We start from the raw sequence: 17,978 nt of genomic DNA on the forward strand, positions 1-17,978 counted from the left end.
TCTTAAAAAAAATTAATTTAGAGCGCGAACCATCATACATGTTAAACCAGTATCTCTAATAGCCTCGAATGTGTGATTTTCATGGACTCAAACACACCCCCTTCCCCTTCTTCCTTGGCATCCAGCATCAAGAGTAGCTTGTCAGACCATATCTCTTCTCCCACTACCTATTCCACCTCACCCCCTCCCTTGCCCCTTTCCCTCCTGCCTCTCCCCTTCCTTTTTGCCTCGCCCCATGGATTCGAGAAGTTATCACTTGAACGTCATTTATTTTGTAGAACCTTTGCCTTCATATTGCGAAAAGTAACGGCAGACTGCCACACGATCATTCGGCAGTCTCTGTGTTGCTGCAGCGATGGCTAGAAATTCAAACTACCGTCCTGGCTGATAATGTCTTTTAGGCAGATTTCAATGAATTAGTACCTATTGTAGCCGTTACCATGGTGAGACTGTCAGAAGATTTTTATATAGTTTTTTGTTTCATGGTCTATAAACCCCAAAACCATCGTCAACTCAAAGGATGTATGTATAACAATTTTGTGGACACTATAACTATCGCACTTTTTCACAAATCACTTCCCAACTCAAAACATAACATATAGTAGTGGAAAATCTCGGTTGAGTTTGTTAATGGGCAATATCCAAACAAAGGGGTAGAAATGGGGAAAGTTTTTTTGAAAAACAGAAAAATCGCTGTAACACCCATAATATCGAAAATATCACATCCGTTTGAACATATTATAACTCGTAGGTTTGAATGTAAAATATGATCATTACTAGGGCCCCACTTTCATGGTGAATAAAATTAACAGATTTCGTCATAAAAATAGTCTCATTTCGTCATAAAAAAACTGCTCTGTAAAATCATGGAGAAAAATGTAAAAATACAAAACCAACACATAAAAATATAAACCATACTACAATCATAATCCTAAATTATACTAGTGATTGTGAGTTCCATAAAAGCAATTTTAACACTATCAGAGTTTAAAAATCATTAAAAGAATAGGCCTATGTACATGAATAAAAAAAACATGTGTTTCCAGAACTGACAATTCAGTCTCCTAAAGTATTTGGAATTTCTTATCTCCGCCGGGTTTAATGAAACGAGGAAGTTAAAGAGCATATAATAAAAGTATTTTTGGAATTTTTAAATTTTTTTTTTAACAAATATCGCCCAACTATGAAAATTAAAAATTTGATATCTCCTTAAGTATTTAGAATTTCTTATCTCCGCCGGGTTTAATGAAAAGAGGAAGTGAAAGAGCATATAATAAAAGTATTTTTGGATTTTTAACATTTTTTTTCGCAAATACCGCTAAACAACATATTTACCGCCTTCACTTTCAAATTCGAGTGCACGATCGAAAACTGTCACTACTTCAGGCATTTTGAGCATACAAGGCTTACATTTACACAAAATCTCTTTCATACGAAAGCGTCATGATCTATGTAAACAATAACATAGACACATTTGCATTTGTTCTTATTCTCCTCGTGAATGGCCGGTAGCCTACAACTCACGTAGTTTCGGTTCCCTACCACGTTCATGCAAATTCGAATTTCTCTCAAAAATTGAAATTAAAATATCGAAGGGTTAGGTTAGGTTAGGTCAGTCACAACATGCTTGTTTTCATTGGAAACTTCTGATTTAGTGGCTGAAGTGGGGTTAATAGGTTAATACCAAAACGCAAGACTTCGGAAATCTTCGGAAATTCTTGCAGGGAACCGAAACTACGTGAGTTGTAGGCTTCCCTGACATGGCCGTAGTAGTAATCTGTGCAGCCAGAGATTAACTCACACGTTTTACAAAACGTTTTTCGCAGGCGGTAATTTCATTTTAAGATCGATTCTCATTATTAAATAAACCGTAAATGGGACCGAATCGTATGGAAATGTTAAACTGATGAAATACAGGAAGAAAACTATGATTTTAAGCGTAAACGTGATAGCGAAGTATACAACTCAATTCTTGAATCGATACTTTCGAACTCAAAACGTCTCGCAAAAGTCGTATTTCTACAGTTGCTACCGAAGCCATTATGTTTGTTTTGATACATGTACGAAGACAAAAAGTGGTTAATAAAGTAGTCTTTAAGTGGGAAATTTGTGTTTAGGAATCTGTACTGATTTAAAAATGTTGTCTATGTTGTTATTAATTTAATTGACCTTTCCATTCAAAAAATCGTGTACAAGTAAGCAGATTTCGTGTCAATTTCGCGAAAAGGGTTTTTTGTGTGGAATTTCGTGTTTTAATTAAAATTGTTAACATTTCGCGTTATTTCGCTTTATTTCGCGGTTCGCGAAAATTTCAGTGCCCTAATCATTACGTTTTTTTAAATAGATATATTATCATGCCTGTTATAATTTATTGTAAGAATCCTAAACTTAATATAAAATTTTGGCTTAAAGAGTTTTTGATTAAACAAATTATCACAGTAAAACCATTGGTTGAAATTTAAAAAAATTCAAAACTCCTAGTATCAGATACTTTTGAATTTTTGACGTGACGTCTAATAAATCAATGAACGCACAAAAAAGTGTCCTGTTATGCTGTGTCCCGTTACGCTCATTGTACGCTTGCGCCCATCTATCTCTCTTCCACTCGAGTGGAACAGCCATCGAATTTGACTTTTTCGAGGCAGATTAAACTTGAAACACTCCCATTCGTTTCCTACTTTTCCTATCATCGTCCTATCCTTAACAGAATAACACAGTTTGGAATAATTTAAATAGCAAACATGTATAAAAGTTATAGTTAAAATAATCTCTTCGTTAAAGTAATAAAAATATTTGAATTAATGAGTGCAAATAAAAGTAAATTTGTCAATTTAATTGTAGATTTCATTTCACTCCTTCTTTGTATCCATACAAAATAGTGATAATTCAATAAAAATGATCCAGTTTTATTCATTAAAAGTATGCAATCATTTCATCAATGTTTTGTTATGGCGTTGTCACGTTAAACTGTTGTCCGTGAACCGACTTTACAGACAACCCTCTTTTTTTTTGTTACTACAGGTTCTGGACATGACTGAGGAAGACGCGCGGCAGCACTTCAAGTCGAAGTTCGACGAGGCCCTGAGCAACTCGTGGAAGACGTCGTTGAACTGGGCGACGCACAACATCTCCAAGAACAACAACCAGTGACGCTCGCGGCGCGCTTAGGGCCGCAGGCGGGGGAAGTGTGTCCGCCGGGGCAGGTAATGATTGACTGGCGCGCGTCTTTCGATTCGAACGTCGCTGGTGGATTCTTTGGGAAACGCGGGGGTGCACACGCTCTCTGCGCTTGGCGCTGAATGCGTCGTTGGGATTTCATCCTTGCTCTTCACGTTTTCACCGCTAGCTCTTGATACATTTGCTAGCTCAAGACAGATTGTTCACTGGTACTTTTTTTTTTTTTTTTTTTTCATTTTCATGCACCTGCGAGAATGTTATCTATTTTTTTTTTTTTTAAATATATATATTTCTACTTTTTTGTGTTTACACTACAGGCATACCTGTAAGATAAATATTCTACTCATTGGCCTCCAGTTGTATCAAGAGCTAGTCAAGACGTTGGCCTAAAGTAAACACGTGCCGTGTGATGCAAAAACAGCGCCGACGCCAACTTAGTATGTTGATGCGTGGTAGGAAACTGATTATTTTCCAAGAGAGCAGGCTCAAGTTCAGAAAAGCATGGTGGACATGAAATTTTACAGTCGAGAGGTGTAAGATGTGACCGTGTTGGTCATAGAACAGGACTCTCTCTCTACCAATCCATCTGTGTGAACTTGTGGTGTCCAGATGTTGCCTTACATTAAAAAAGAGTTCTTGGAGCTCTGTTGCGTTGCAGGCACTCGACTTGGAGGAATCAGTAGTGGCACCACGCCCAGTAGGATCGGCAAAACATCTCTTAGATTTGTTAGGATGCCAAGAACAATGCGAAAATTTCACACATGCTTTTAAGGTGCCCGAACCATGCATTTTGAAACATAGGTCTCCTTTCGTAAGTGAATCAGTTTCCCATCCCACACGAGATACTCAGCTTTTGTTTGTGTGATTATGTATCACCCGGTACAGCACATGTTAACTTATTGTAATGTCAACTTTTATTACTTGTAATATTTGCTATGAATGAGCTGTTGGCAAAAGATCTCAGTTAGGGAAATATCAACACATATTAGATGTATATAAGCATTAAATTTTCTTTCTTTTTTTTTTTTTTGAATAGCATTAGTAAATATTTCTTGTAGCTAAAGTTTTTTTATCAGAAAGCAGTTTTCTTTTTACTAAACAAGTTTAGTTCATTGTGTGTGAAATTTCGTTTTGGAAAAATTGTATATTTTTATAAGTTTATGATGAAAACATAGTAATTAGTCATGTTTATATATTGTTATGATCTTTACATAAATGTATTATTTGTGACGTTAAAATATTGTACATATTGCCATAGAATTTGAAATGTAATTTTTTCTTATTATTTTGAGAACTATTCAAGAAATATTTTGTGCTTTCAAATTAAAGCCAATATCATTCAGATAATAGCAATAAAATGTAGAGCTGTGCCGATCCGTATAGGCAGGTACCGATATTGCCGATATTTTGGTGTGTCGGATCGTATTCAGGATCCACCAAAATGAGAAAAAAATTGCCAATACTGTACGTTTTTGCCCAGATATTGTTATTGTTAAATTGTTTTACTTAATTATTTCGAGGATTTGTAATAAACTTTACCATAATTATTGCACGAATAGGTATGTAATAATTATTTAAAATTAGGTTTCATAATTAACTTCGCAACACGGTATAAGTTTCCCCGAATTACGATTCTTTTTTCTTGTCATGTTTATCGTGCGACATAAAATGGCGATGTCTCGCAGTCCGTACACAAAGACCGGGCGCGGTAATAAAAGCCGTAAATATACATCTAAGATAACGTGTTTACAAAATACAAAATGCTTTGGCAGTTTTCTTAAAACATATGTCTGTTTAGCTAACTTATCCCCAAAAATAAATTTTCACCAAAGCCAACTAATAAGCAGTTTTATTTCTGTTTACGTTTCATACGACCGGCAGTAGTTTGAGAAGTGAGCGAGAGATAGGTCTCACGTCGCTACATTAGGTAGTTAGTACGTTTCCAGACAGATGGCTCTCAAAGCGTAATCGATTGACCAAATTTCGATTTTCTTTTAGCGTACCGCTTGAATAAAATACGTGTTTTGTTTATTAAAAGCAACGAAACTGCTAAAAATTATTATTTATTGTGACGCCTGTAACTTTACGAGATACTTCAGCTTTACAATCCAAATATAAACAAATGCAGTAATTAATGCATCCTTGAAATTTTTTTATTAGACTTTTTTTTTGTTTCGGTAATGCTAAAAGTCGGAAATTAAGTAACACACGTGCTTGTTATTTTTCTGTAGTGTTGAGAGGCCGAATAAAAAAATATTTGTGAGAATACCATGTCTTTAATTTGGCAATACTTTACAGTTTTAGAAGACGATAATTCCAAAGCTAAATGTACAATTTGTGGTGTTATAAGATCGAGAGGTGAAACAAAAGTACGTGGTTTCAATACTACAAATCTAAGAAAACACCTAGAAAAGGAACATGCAAAATTAACAATGAGAGTAAAAGGCAGTGCATTGTTAGACCATTCAAAATTGACATAGAACACATTGCTAGTCTTTCTTTAGTATGCATTATTTGTAAAATGTTTTTTTTATTATTGTTAGACTTTTTATATTGGGAGTTGTGAATTAAGCTAAAGGGCCAATAAAATAAACTTAAACAAAAAGCCACCTTTTTAAAATTAATTATGTAATAAGTTGTGTTTGTCAGCTACATATTTTTCCCCTTGATTAGTCTTAAGACAAACCTGCGTTTCAGTGAACAGTTTTATCAAACAACTATAATAGGCCTAGTCTTGCTTTCATTTTTAAATCCTTGAAATGTCAGAAGTATAACTGTCGATAAAGAAGAAAGCTTAGTTTAAGATATGTTCTGCTTGAAGACTATTTTGTGTTATAGGCTTAATTTTCTGCATGTTAAGTTGTAAGCATTCTGTGTACATTTGCATATTGTAAAAAAAAAAAATACATATTCAGACATTAAACACACAGCAAATTTGCAACTCCTGTTATATTTTACATTTTTATTTTATTTTGATACAGGTGTAAGTAAAAATTGAAGGTTGGAGGTATGTACGTATACAATTTTTATATTAATAATAATTTTAGCTATTGAAACATTCACAAAAATGTAAAAATAAGTATACATAAATATTAAAATTATTTTATATTGTATCGGTCCGGGATCGGCCGATATTAAAAATTCATATCAGCATATCAGTAGATCAGTGTATCAGCAAAATTTGTAGATCGGCACAGCTCTAATAAAATGTTTGGATTTGAAATCTACTTTTATTAGAATAAATTAATATTAGAATTCAGTCATATAAAGAAACACAATTTTGCCCTTGAACTTATGACATTTAATAAAAAAAACCTAAATTTTGTTATTTCATGCTAGTAACCTAAATATTTGAAAAATAAAACTTAAGATTAATTTTTCTAATCTTCTTAACTGTGGATTAATCAATAATAGATCATTATTAGATTCAATTTTATGGATGGAACTGAAATGGTATTCTGTGTCAACAAGCTTTTTGTTTGTAGAATAAGCAATTCAGTTAGTAAACATTAACAAACATCATACATGAAAATTTGATTGAGATTCGATTCATCTAGCTGCAATATTGCTTTGGTATATGTTCTTATTCAGTTAAATGGTCATATTTTGTTATTAAAACTGTAGTTGGGAAATTTTCACATAAATGTAGTTATTCATGTTTTTTTTTATTACTATGCATTATCATTATTGTCCTTATTATTTCTATACAAATCATTAAAGTAAGGATATTTATAACCTAAAACTCTTGCCTTAAAATCCTGTGAAGGTTAAGAAATTGAAGAGTATTGCAATATTTGGCAATAGGTTTGAGTTTGATTGCTTGATCATGTAACAGTGCTTTTAAGTTAGTGTACATCAAAAAAAAATATTTGCAGATGTCTCAAAATACTGTCACTTCTGGTTACTTTTGTGATGTTAGATTGTGTTGAGTTTCATAATTTTTTGGTTTTGCCAGCTCTTGAGCTATAAACTTTATCATGTCTGTGTTTTGGTTGGTTATTAGTTCAATTCTTAGTTCGTATTTAAACATATATGCTTAAGAGTAATTTCACTTTTATATATGTAAGTATTTTTTAAACCTTTGTTTATTACTACTGGGTAAAAAAAAATAATGAACTAAAATAACAACAAATAAGTATTTGATTTGTTAGTACAAAAGTTAAATATTTATATTTATATTTCTAATAGAAAAATCTAGAGCTGTGCTGACTTAAATCAGTTTTTATCAAATTCGCAAATGTTATCATTCAAAGCTCCACAACTACCAATGTAGGAATTTGACACTATTTTTCAAAAAATTTTTAATAACTTGTGGATAAATTTCAGTGTGTTATTAATTAAAGCTCATATTTATGTTCAAGCTGTGTATGTTATTTTCGAAAGGAATCATTTATTTTGTATTGATACAAATTTTAAACCCTTAAGTCACCACTGTCACAAAAATATTTATGATTGGCTTCTTAATAAACTCGCAACTGAGGAAGTCATTAAGATGGGAAAATGGTAGGATAAAAATCATTAAAAACAATTACTATAAACAGAAAATAACTTAAAATCGCTATATTGAAATACTTCTTACCACGAAATAAGTCAATAATGGAAAAGGATACGGAAATATTAATATGCTAATTGCATTGTTAAAATTTCTTAAGGTAGACGGATGCAATAAATAAAAAAAATAGTGGATCCTGGGAAATAAGGTTAATAATAAATCAAGTGAAAAGTTAACGTAAGAAACAAAATAAGCACTGAAGCGACTAGTATGCATACAACCCCTATACACTCTAAAATAAATTAAAACAGTCTACATAGAGTATAGAATCAGCAAAGGCATCTTAATGTTATGTGAGTGGATACCTAACTACCTAATCTTGCCTTATTCATAAATAACAGAATCATTTCTGTATCTGAAATTACAGTTATTTTTCAGATTGTTTAAATAACGTATAATAACTACCTAATAACTAGGCCTGTGCGAATATTCGAATTTTCGAATATCAAAACGAATAGTTTATTATTCGTATTCGATTTGATTTTGAATACTAACACTTTGAAAAAACGAATATTCAGTCATTTACGAAAAAGGCTGAGCGGGATCACTGAAACCGGTAAACCGGGAAACATTTCGGGATCACGGAGGTTTCTCTCGTTGGGCAGGGGCAAAAGTTCCGCGGGATTTTCGTAATGTTTTAGAGTTATGTATGTGGTGTTATTCCACTACATCTGGCCACGTAAAGCCCGTTTGAACACAGTAATTCGGAGCGATAACTAACGTATTTTATATAGAAGAATGTCGTCAGGTCGTTTAAATTAGATTTGAACTGTCAGTATACTGATAAAGATAAATATGTGTCTGTAAAATCCACACAACCGGGACGTTATAGGTGACAGTTTTCAGATTAGAGGGTGAAACATGGTTTGTCGGCACTGTAATTTCGTTCCGAAGATTACGGCGAAGAGGAAGAAAATTGTACAGACCATGTGGAAAACATCTGGCCGCATACTCACAGCAAAGACTCCAAAAGCCTAACATGCTACATCAATGTTTTTCAATAGGATAATACACTGTAAACGACCGGATGCAGGCGGCAAACACCCCCCCACCTTTTCATACCCTTCCCACCCTTCCCAAATTCCTCGTGTAGTGACAGCTCAGGCAATTATCCTGTCCCGCGCGTCAAAAAAAAACTCTTGCCAAGAACTTACTTAGCTTGCGATCACGTTACATGGTGTACCAAGATTGTGAGGTAAATGTGTTTTCTATGATGGTAGATCCATGGTTCAAAGATTCACTAATTGGGGATGAAAATTTAAAAAAAATATTGGTTGAAAATTTGTGCAGGGAGGTATGTAAGCTGTGTAAGCTGAACACAGTAGCTGAAACTATAGCTGAGACAAGTGAGGCTACAAGTGAAATGCCTATTAAGAAGTCATCTCTGTGGGCCTACGTGAAACCTTCAACAGCAGCTCAGTCTACTCTTGCAAGCTACGAAGAAACTATCCAAGGAGAAGTAAACGAATATCTGGCAGCACCCTTAATCCCAAAGAATGAAAATCCTTTCAGTTTCTAGTCAGAGAAGGGGCGCACTTGTTTCCGAAACATAGCTGTGGTAGTAAGAAAGTACTTGTCTATGCCTGCCACACAAGTGTGCAGTGAGAGACTTTTCTCAACAGCTGGCAACATTGTGACGTGTAGAAGAGAGAGTCTACTCCCCGAAAATGTAGAGCAGCTTGTGTTTCTCCACAAAAATTTAAATTTGCTAATATGTAGTGATTTGACAAGACTCTTTTTAATACGAACTAATTATAAAATTGGAGAACCTTAAAATTTTAAGTACTGTCAGTTTTTTGATTCTACATACATTGTATCAGTAAATATGTACCTGTTATCATATTGTAATGTGATGTGATATACCTAACATGTTTTATGGGATTTCAATTCTCATTCCAATTATTCGAACTCAATATTCGTATTCGAGAATAATTTGGTATTCGTATTCGAATTCGATTCTAACTAAAAAACTGATATTCGCACAGGCTTACTAATAACGTATGAAATAGTGTGAATGGAAGTTTTAATGTTTTGAATTATATTGCCCATTACAAAAAATTTATTATAACACGGTGTTCTTAAATGTAAACACGAATGACATACTATGAAAACCATTACTGAATTGGCTTAATAACAATGAGCAGCCTTTTTATGTTCTAATAGTGTGTGAAAGTTATGAAAATTTAACAATCCAAATGGTCAACACATATCTAGTGTTTTATTGCTTTATTGTATTCCCAAATTGCAATTTTTCATATTGTAGGACAACATTTAAGTTTCATTTCATATAAAGATAAACTTGCACATACACATCATTTCAATTCCAGAATTGGACAATAAAAATATAGAGCATTCGGACTTTTAACTAGTACGTTGTAGCCCATTATGTTTTGTTTGCTCTCAAGAGCATTATCATTCTCGTTTTTACCTCAAATGTAAACACGGTGAAGATTACGCACACCCACTCCCCAACTTCTTAACTCCATGATACAAACATATACTTTAACCTGTACCAGCTGCCAATGTAAGTTTTTTATAAACTTCATAGATAAATACATGATAAAAAGAGGTGAAAATGAGACTAAAAGTAGGACTGTGCAAAAATTCAAATATTAAAACGAATATGTAGGTTTATTATTCGGATTCGATTCGATTTTGGATACTTACACTTTGTAAACAAATGAATATTCAGTTATTTACAAATATTGCTGTGCTAGTTCTCGAAATTCTGGTAAAATTTCGGGGTCACAGAAGATTCTCTCGTCGGGTAGGGAAACAATTTCTACAGGATTTATGAAATGTTTTAGGGTTTTTTTTATGTGGCGTTATTTGCTACATATGGCCATGTAATTTTTGTGAAGACTACTATAGTAAAGCTGGATTAAACACAGTAATTCGGAACCATTTACCAACACCCACGTTATCGGCTAAAGTATTTTATGGAGAAAAGAGTTTGGCAGGTTGTTAGAAGTAGATTAGAACTGACAGCATACGGATCAGGATAAATGTGTGCTTGTAAAAATCAAAACACTGCGTGCTGATGTTAAAGTTGACCGTTTTCAGATCATAGGGTAGAATCATAATATAAATCTGGCCTATAAATTAATGTTTAGCAGGATGTTGGTGAATTTGTATTACAGAATTGGTTCATTGTTGACTCAGCACATATGCAACATTTTGTGAATTGGCACAGCTCTAGAAAAATGTTTTGTGTAAAAGAGTAAAAGACTTTATGTATCATCTGAACTTGTCGCTATGCTTAGCTACATAGTTTAGGTGTTAAGTTGTTTCTTTTAAAGCAACCTCTTATTAGGTTTCAAACATTCATTAACCATAAAACCCCAATGATTTTGTTTTTTTCTTCAGTTGAGTCTCTCTTGTAACAATGTGAAAATGGTTTGTTTTGGCTGCCCTTAGAATCCATCAAATTCATTTTTAAAGTTGATACAACATGATACATATTCTATATTTTAAGCTGTATGTTTGTTGGATCTCATTGCAATGAAATAACTGGAAAAATCTTTAAGGTGGCTAACTTTATATTGATCATCATCACAGTTGAGTTTTTATATTTTGGTGTGTCGTATGTTTTGCTTTGTATTGTGTATTTTATGATTTGTTGCGTTGTCGGTACATAAAGTCTGCATGTTGGTTGTCTCCAGACCAAAGCAGTTTGATAAATACATTTTTTTAATTATGTATTTTATTTATTCTTTGTTGGACAAATATATTTTGAGTATACAGCATGTGTGAAAATGCAGCTTTCAGTTAGTGTTTGGCATATGTGTGCTTGTATGACCCACGTATGACAGTAAAGTTTCTTTATCCATGACAAATGTTACTTGCTGAACAGGTTCAGGTACGCGAGAGTGGAACTTTTGAAGATCCTTTTAAAATTGTTGCAGTTATTTTTCTAAGCCATTTGATGACTTTTATTTGCAGCCAGTGCTAAGATGAACTGCCTTGTATTGTTCTTTGGGACAAGTTCCAGGTGGCCTTAGCAACGGATGTTTTTTCCAGACATTGTAGTACATGGTTCCTTTTCGCAATCCACAGGAAAGCAGTTTTTACTTTCATTTTTACACAACTCCCAAGCATTTTTTTTAAAGTCAGTTTTACTTTAAATTGTTACATTTTATGTTTCATAGTTCTATTAAAACTTTAAACTAGGTATACGGGATGTTTCTGGACAGCATAGGTGGTAACCCAAACAGTAACAAATAGTCTTTAGTATCTCTGTAAAAGTAAAAAGTATTTTAAAAATTTTATTTTTAAGGATGTATCATTTTCATGGGAATCACTCAAGGAAGAAAGTGGTGAACATCATTTTGCCTTATTTAGTTGTAAGGAATCATCTGCTATTCAAATATATCCTGTGCACATCCAAATGTTTTTATAGTTTTGGGATATATCACTCCCAATGAGTCCTGCATTATGATTTTCCATGTCTGCAAGAAAATAGCAGAATTTTTTTACGTACAATAATTAACTTGACTTTATAAAGTATCATAAAACAATATCTATAACCAATCAAAAATATAATAAATTAATTGCTTAAAACTACATTATTAAATTTTGATTCCCAAATGTAACATTATTCAGCTATTTAGTTGTGCATACCCAGCCCCTTAATACGGTCAGACCTAAGTGGTAATATTCTTTTTTTTTTTTTCCATAAGAAAATAAAATTTTCTGAACCAAATCCACTTAACTACAAAACAAAACATTCTAGTATAACTATTTCCATTACAGTTTTGTTCCCTGTACCTGTGAAACAATAAGTTTGTAGAATTTGTCTACTAGAATGTTTTTGTTAGAAAGACAGTTTGAGTTCAAAGTGGTTTTTTACTTCTGAGAAAGAAAAGAAGTGCAAATCACATTATTGTGTCTCTTCAGTAGCCATATGAAAGCCCTAAAGTAGGTGTTTATTTCTTTCCTTTCCTTAAAGCTTACAGCTTTTTTTTTTGCAAGTATTGTGGGATCAAAATCATATATATATATATATATATATATATATATATATATATATATATATATATATATATATACACACATACACACACATACATACATACACACACACACACACTCTGTGTGCACATGCATGCATATGTGAGAGAGTATGTGTACATGAACATATGTGCGCATGTGTGTATGCATGCACATGCATGTGTGTGTTTATGCATACATGTGCATGCGTGTGTAATGCATGCATGTGTGTGTGTGTACGGGTGCATACATATGACATTGTTTTTGGGGTCCTGTGGACCATAAAACAGAAAACCATATAAAAATGTTTCCTGGAGTCGCACCACACTAACAGCTGCAAGAGGTAGTGTTTCTTCGAAATCTTCCCAATTAGACATGCTCTGAAAAACCAAGTTTCTCTGGCTTTTAAGCTACTTTCGTATATTATTTGTTTGTTATAAACTGTAATGAATGAGCACATATGAATTTTTATTATGTGCATGCAGTGGGAAAACTGCTTAACACACGCAATGCAAGTTTACAAATGCTACCTGGAGGCAAGGTAACGAGAGATCTTGTAAGACAATGAGACCATTAACCTGTTCAGCAAGCCATATTATGATTTCTTTCTGTAGGTTTCGTCTTGCTCTTGGTTCAAGAAATATGTATAAACATTGCTTTATTTGTCAATTTTGTAAGTTCAGTGTTAAGTCTTGGTACAATCTACAATATGAAACTGTTAAAGGGTATGTTTTGCCAAGAATTTGGTTGGCTTGCCATCAGTAAGTGTGAGAGAGTATTTTGTTTTGAATAATTGTGGTTCTTAGTTTCCATGCTTGGTTTCTGTACATTATGCATATTGTGTATGTTTATTTTAGTTGAAAGTATTTTAAACATTGTATGTGTACTATGTTATAGCTATAAGATATTTATGAGCATAAAAATACCATTTTAAAGATGAAAGCTTGTTTATCCTGTGTGTGAAACAGAATTTCCAATAGCCATTTTTCTGTTGTCATTCAACTTCCTTCGCTTGGATGGAAAACAATAACATGGAAAATTATTACAAATTTTTTTCTCCCACAATGAATTGATTTAAGTGCATTTATCGTAAAGTCTGGTGGCTGGACTTATCATCCCGTAACTGTAGTATTTATTACTTCGCACCTTTCAGCCTAAATGTTTTTATAAAGTAGAGTTTAAAATAATAAGTTGTGAAGTGTTGAAACCATTTATTATGTTATTAATACCCACAAGCATAACCTAGAATTTATTTTCAGAGGGGATTATTTTATGGAGGTGGATGAGATCATAGCGCACTCTTCAGTGCAAAAATATTTGATGTCTAACTACAGGAATATAAATTCCCTCTATTTTCCGAAATTTGAGGAGATGCTTGGGGACAGTCCCACGATATCCTTGCCCTTTGTTACGATTGCAGCAGACGTAGGAAACCGCAAGCAGCATCTCAAAACGCCAACACCACGGCAGTCCTGTGTAACTCTCACGCTGGAATGAGCACATGAGTGTCCTGCCCGTTTATTGCTCTGCTCCCGTGTCTGGATGAGGGATCCCTAGTCGACGGGACAAGATTTTATGCGTTTTTTTTAAGGACAATATCTTTTTTAAAACGGAAGCTTTCGGTGTAATGGTTTTAATTTTTATATGTTGTCTTTATTCATTAAAATTAAAGTTTATTACCAACAAAATTGAAACTAAAATATTTCTTAAAATTTGTTTCACTAAAATATTCTCATTAACACTCAATGCACTAATACAGCAAAATCATAAGTAATAGAGGCATGCTCCACACTTCAGTGTCTCTCGTTAAGTACTGTTAAATTGATTTGTCACCTTTCATATATTTATTATTTATGTATTTATAACTCGTTTGGTTGAGTTAATTTGTTTGGTTTGGAACGGAACTTTTGTTGCGTCTCGAGTGTACCGATAAATTTTGCCACTCAGCCGTCAGCGCACCGAAACTGTCTGCGCCGTGGCGTGTTTTTCATTTCCGTGCCACTGCACGGCCCAACCGACGCGTAGAGTCTGAACTGTGGCTGCTGCGCTCGTCGCACGCGGGACTTTTGACGCGAGACCTCGGACTGTGAACTTCTACTACTGTGGCCGAGCTGTTAACATCATGAGCGGAGGTGTCACACGAATGACTTGGACTGCATAGTTGCTGCATGACAACAAGTAAGCAGAGTCTTCATGCCTGTGGCAGCCAGCCGTCGGGCCGTGGTTGGCGTTTTGGCGTGTGTTGGAACCAACTTAAAATTACTGAACGCATCGGCTGTGGCGGTTCATCAATGACTTAGTCACGCAGGTGACAGATTTTGCTAAAATAGTTTTCTAGTAAATTTTCAGCATGTTGTGGTTGATGAGTCACAGTGTTGACTTTTAACTGGTTTAGGTTTGTGATATTCACTGATTGGTTGTGGTGTGGACTAGAAAGTGTCGTGATGTGAAACGGGGTGCATTTGGCAAGTTTTGTAGTAGTTGTTGCACTCGTTTGGCCTCGGAACTACGTGGATCATCATCGATGACTAGGGACAAGATTTTATGGTTTTATTTTTTGGCCAATTTCATTTTTGAAAAAGGAGAGTTCTGTGTCATTGTTTTTATTATTTAACAAATATGAAACTAAAATGTTTCTTAGTACTTATTTCACCAAAATAGTCTCATTTTGACTAACGCAGTCAAGATGCACTTATACGACAAAATCGTTACTAATAACAATAAGTAAGTCAAGAGCATAACTACTCAGAAAATATATACATAAAGCCAAATTTGCCAACATCAATAATGTAAAAACATGTTAGTAATAAGAGATCCAAAAACAAACAACGTAATATTAATTTTTTTCAATCTGTTCAGTTAATATATTTTGCTACGAAATTCATGCTAAATAAATTTCACCCAATGAATTAACCATCGTAAAATATAAAATCTTTGTGATGTGAGTTAAATTTGGTCAAATCGCCGATTGTTTTCATATTTTTAGTTTCATTTCGGTGCTGAAAGATGTATTAACTTACATTTCTGTGTTTATGGTGTATCGTCATTCTTTGTGGTGTTACTTCGGTTTTATCGCAATGCACAATATAATCTTCGTGACAGCTTGCTGAGTACAGAACTGAGCAAAAATATTCACTGAAGGTTTCTTGAAATGTTTTCATGAAGTGAAACTTTTCTTTGCTTAGGATGGCTACAATTTTCAAGCATTGCGAAAATTCAGATCGCACGAGGGGAATAGTTGGGTACGTGGTGGGGAACCAGTGAAAGAGGAAAGTGCTTCAGCGGCGACGCCACTCCAACGCATGCGCTAGCGGTCGAATGGGAATACGGCAGGATAGGTACGTAGTGGAGCATGCTATATGGTAGTTGTAACACCCGGAAGGGGAGACGGCAGGGGAGAGGTAGAAATGACGCAGCAGAGATGCTGCGTAATTCTCGTAACTCTCTTGTGTTTGTCTACTCTGTAGTGTTTTTTTTTTTGAGATCATACCCGCATCTTTATTATTTTCAATTATTAGCTCTTGTTCCATAATAAAAAAAGTACTAATAATTTATCTATGCCTAATAATTGAGACATGCAAAATTCGCGGATTCATTTCACGATAGGCTAGCATCAAAACAACTATACCTTCCTACTGCTTCTGTGATTGGCCCACATTTTATCCGGGGAACTGTGAGCTAATGGGAAACACTAAACCAAGAAAGTGCCGAATTAGGGACAGCCTAGTTGAGACGTCTCACGCGTCAGTAGCCAATGAACAGGTGTCATTTCCGCGAGTATTTAAAGGACTGTAGAGTCTATCCTAAAGGTCAATGAATCCGCGAATTTTGCAGGTCACTACTAATAATCAAGAAGTTTCACTTCTGTCGCACGTAGACTCCACACACACACTTTCATTTGTAGTGCTACCCTCCCCCCCATCAGGAAGTTTCAGCCACCAGGACGCTCGGTGCGGACAGAACTCTATCTGCCTGTTCAGGTGACGTCCGTTTTCCCCCAAACACACAGAAACTTGTTTGCAATGAGGCCATTTTTCTATATATCGTACGTGTTTATCATTGTTATGTATTTGTGAACACTGCTTGAAATAAAGTCTTGTTATTACTCGTCGTGGTTTTATTGTTTTGTTACCTGTGTGAATGGCAAAACTATCGTGCAAGTGCTGTTGAACATGCTACCGGTGATGCCTCCCGCCACTTTTATCCTGTATCCTATTGAAGTCTGTGTGGCAATGTAACTTCAGACATTCCAAAATTTTGGTAGGAAATAAGTGCACAGTGATGATAAATGAACTCAATTCTGACAAAAGTTTGTTGTGATTTAAGCTACACAGAGCAGGTGAAGAAAAAGAGAGAGAGAAAAAGAGAGAAAAGACACACACATGCACACTTCCATGTTGGCAAAAATTCTTTATTGGATTGTTTTTTTTGGGTGTGATAAGGGGTTTACCAACCTGTCAATAAAGATGGGAATAAAACCAACAAATAATATAGGTATAGAAAAAGATTTTTAAATATTTAGTAGTGTCTATAGTTTACATACTAATTCCAGTTAATAATGTATTTGTGTTTAATGTTCAGTGTCTTTTGTTTCGTCATAATTCATCATAAGCAAGTTGGCATTTTTGTTGAATTATTTTACTTACACAGGCTAGCTATTTTCTCAATATACCCTTGTGTCAGGAGATTTTGTTTCCATATCATACACGGAATTGTTTTCCGGAAACAATTTCATAAAAACAAATTACGATTTTAACAGCGCCAATTTTGAAATTGTATATAAAACAAAGGTGATATATTTGATATACTTAAATTAAATAGCTTTACAACTATTAAGTGTTAAATGATGCAAAATAATAATTATGGATTATCCAAATTAATTAAGTATATTTTCTTATAGTTAAAGATTACCTCTACATCATATAGGTTGATGCATTATTTCGAGGTTGGTACTGCAACTGATCCAGATGAGTGTTGTAGCACCTGGTGTGTGTTAAAATTAGTGGTCTCAACATTCACTAAATTAAATACCATTTTAAGATTTTTTTTGTTCTGGTGGTTTTATAATTGTCTTCAACTGATAATTATGACTTCCTATCCATGCAGGAAAACTCAATTACATTTTTGTAATAAGTATGCATAGAAAAAGAGGTTATTTACCAAAAGGATGCATCAAGATCTGTAAAAAGAAAAAAATATTGGTTGTCTGTAAAGTCGGTTTACGGACGATAGTTTAACGTGACAACGTCATAACAAAACA

At 34.1% G+C, this 17,978-nt stretch overlaps 1 protein-coding gene across 2 annotated transcripts in view; it reads left to right on the forward strand.

The window, feature by feature from the left end:
- The window catches only part of LOC134538834 (phosphatidylinositol 4,5-bisphosphate 3-kinase catalytic subunit delta isoform), an 83,273-nt gene extending 66,450 nt beyond the window's left edge, over nt 1-16,823 (forward strand). For both annotated transcript variants that reach the window (XM_063380362.1, XM_063380363.1), the window contains exon 16: nt 3,022-16,823. In XM_063380362.1, coding sequence (XP_063236432.1) covers nt 3,022-3,150 — 129 coding nt within the window. In that variant the 3' untranslated portion in view covers nt 3,151-16,823. The remainder of the gene's footprint in view (nt 1-3,021) is intronic.
- Nucleotides 16,824-17,978: the final 1,155 nt, after the last annotated feature.

Source organism: Bacillus rossius, chromosome 14 (genome assembly GCF_032445375.1).
Source record: "Bacillus rossius redtenbacheri isolate Brsri chromosome 14, Brsri_v3, whole genome shotgun sequence".
Classification (NCBI taxonomy): Eukaryota; Metazoa; Arthropoda; class Insecta; order Phasmatodea; family Bacillidae; genus Bacillus; species Bacillus rossius.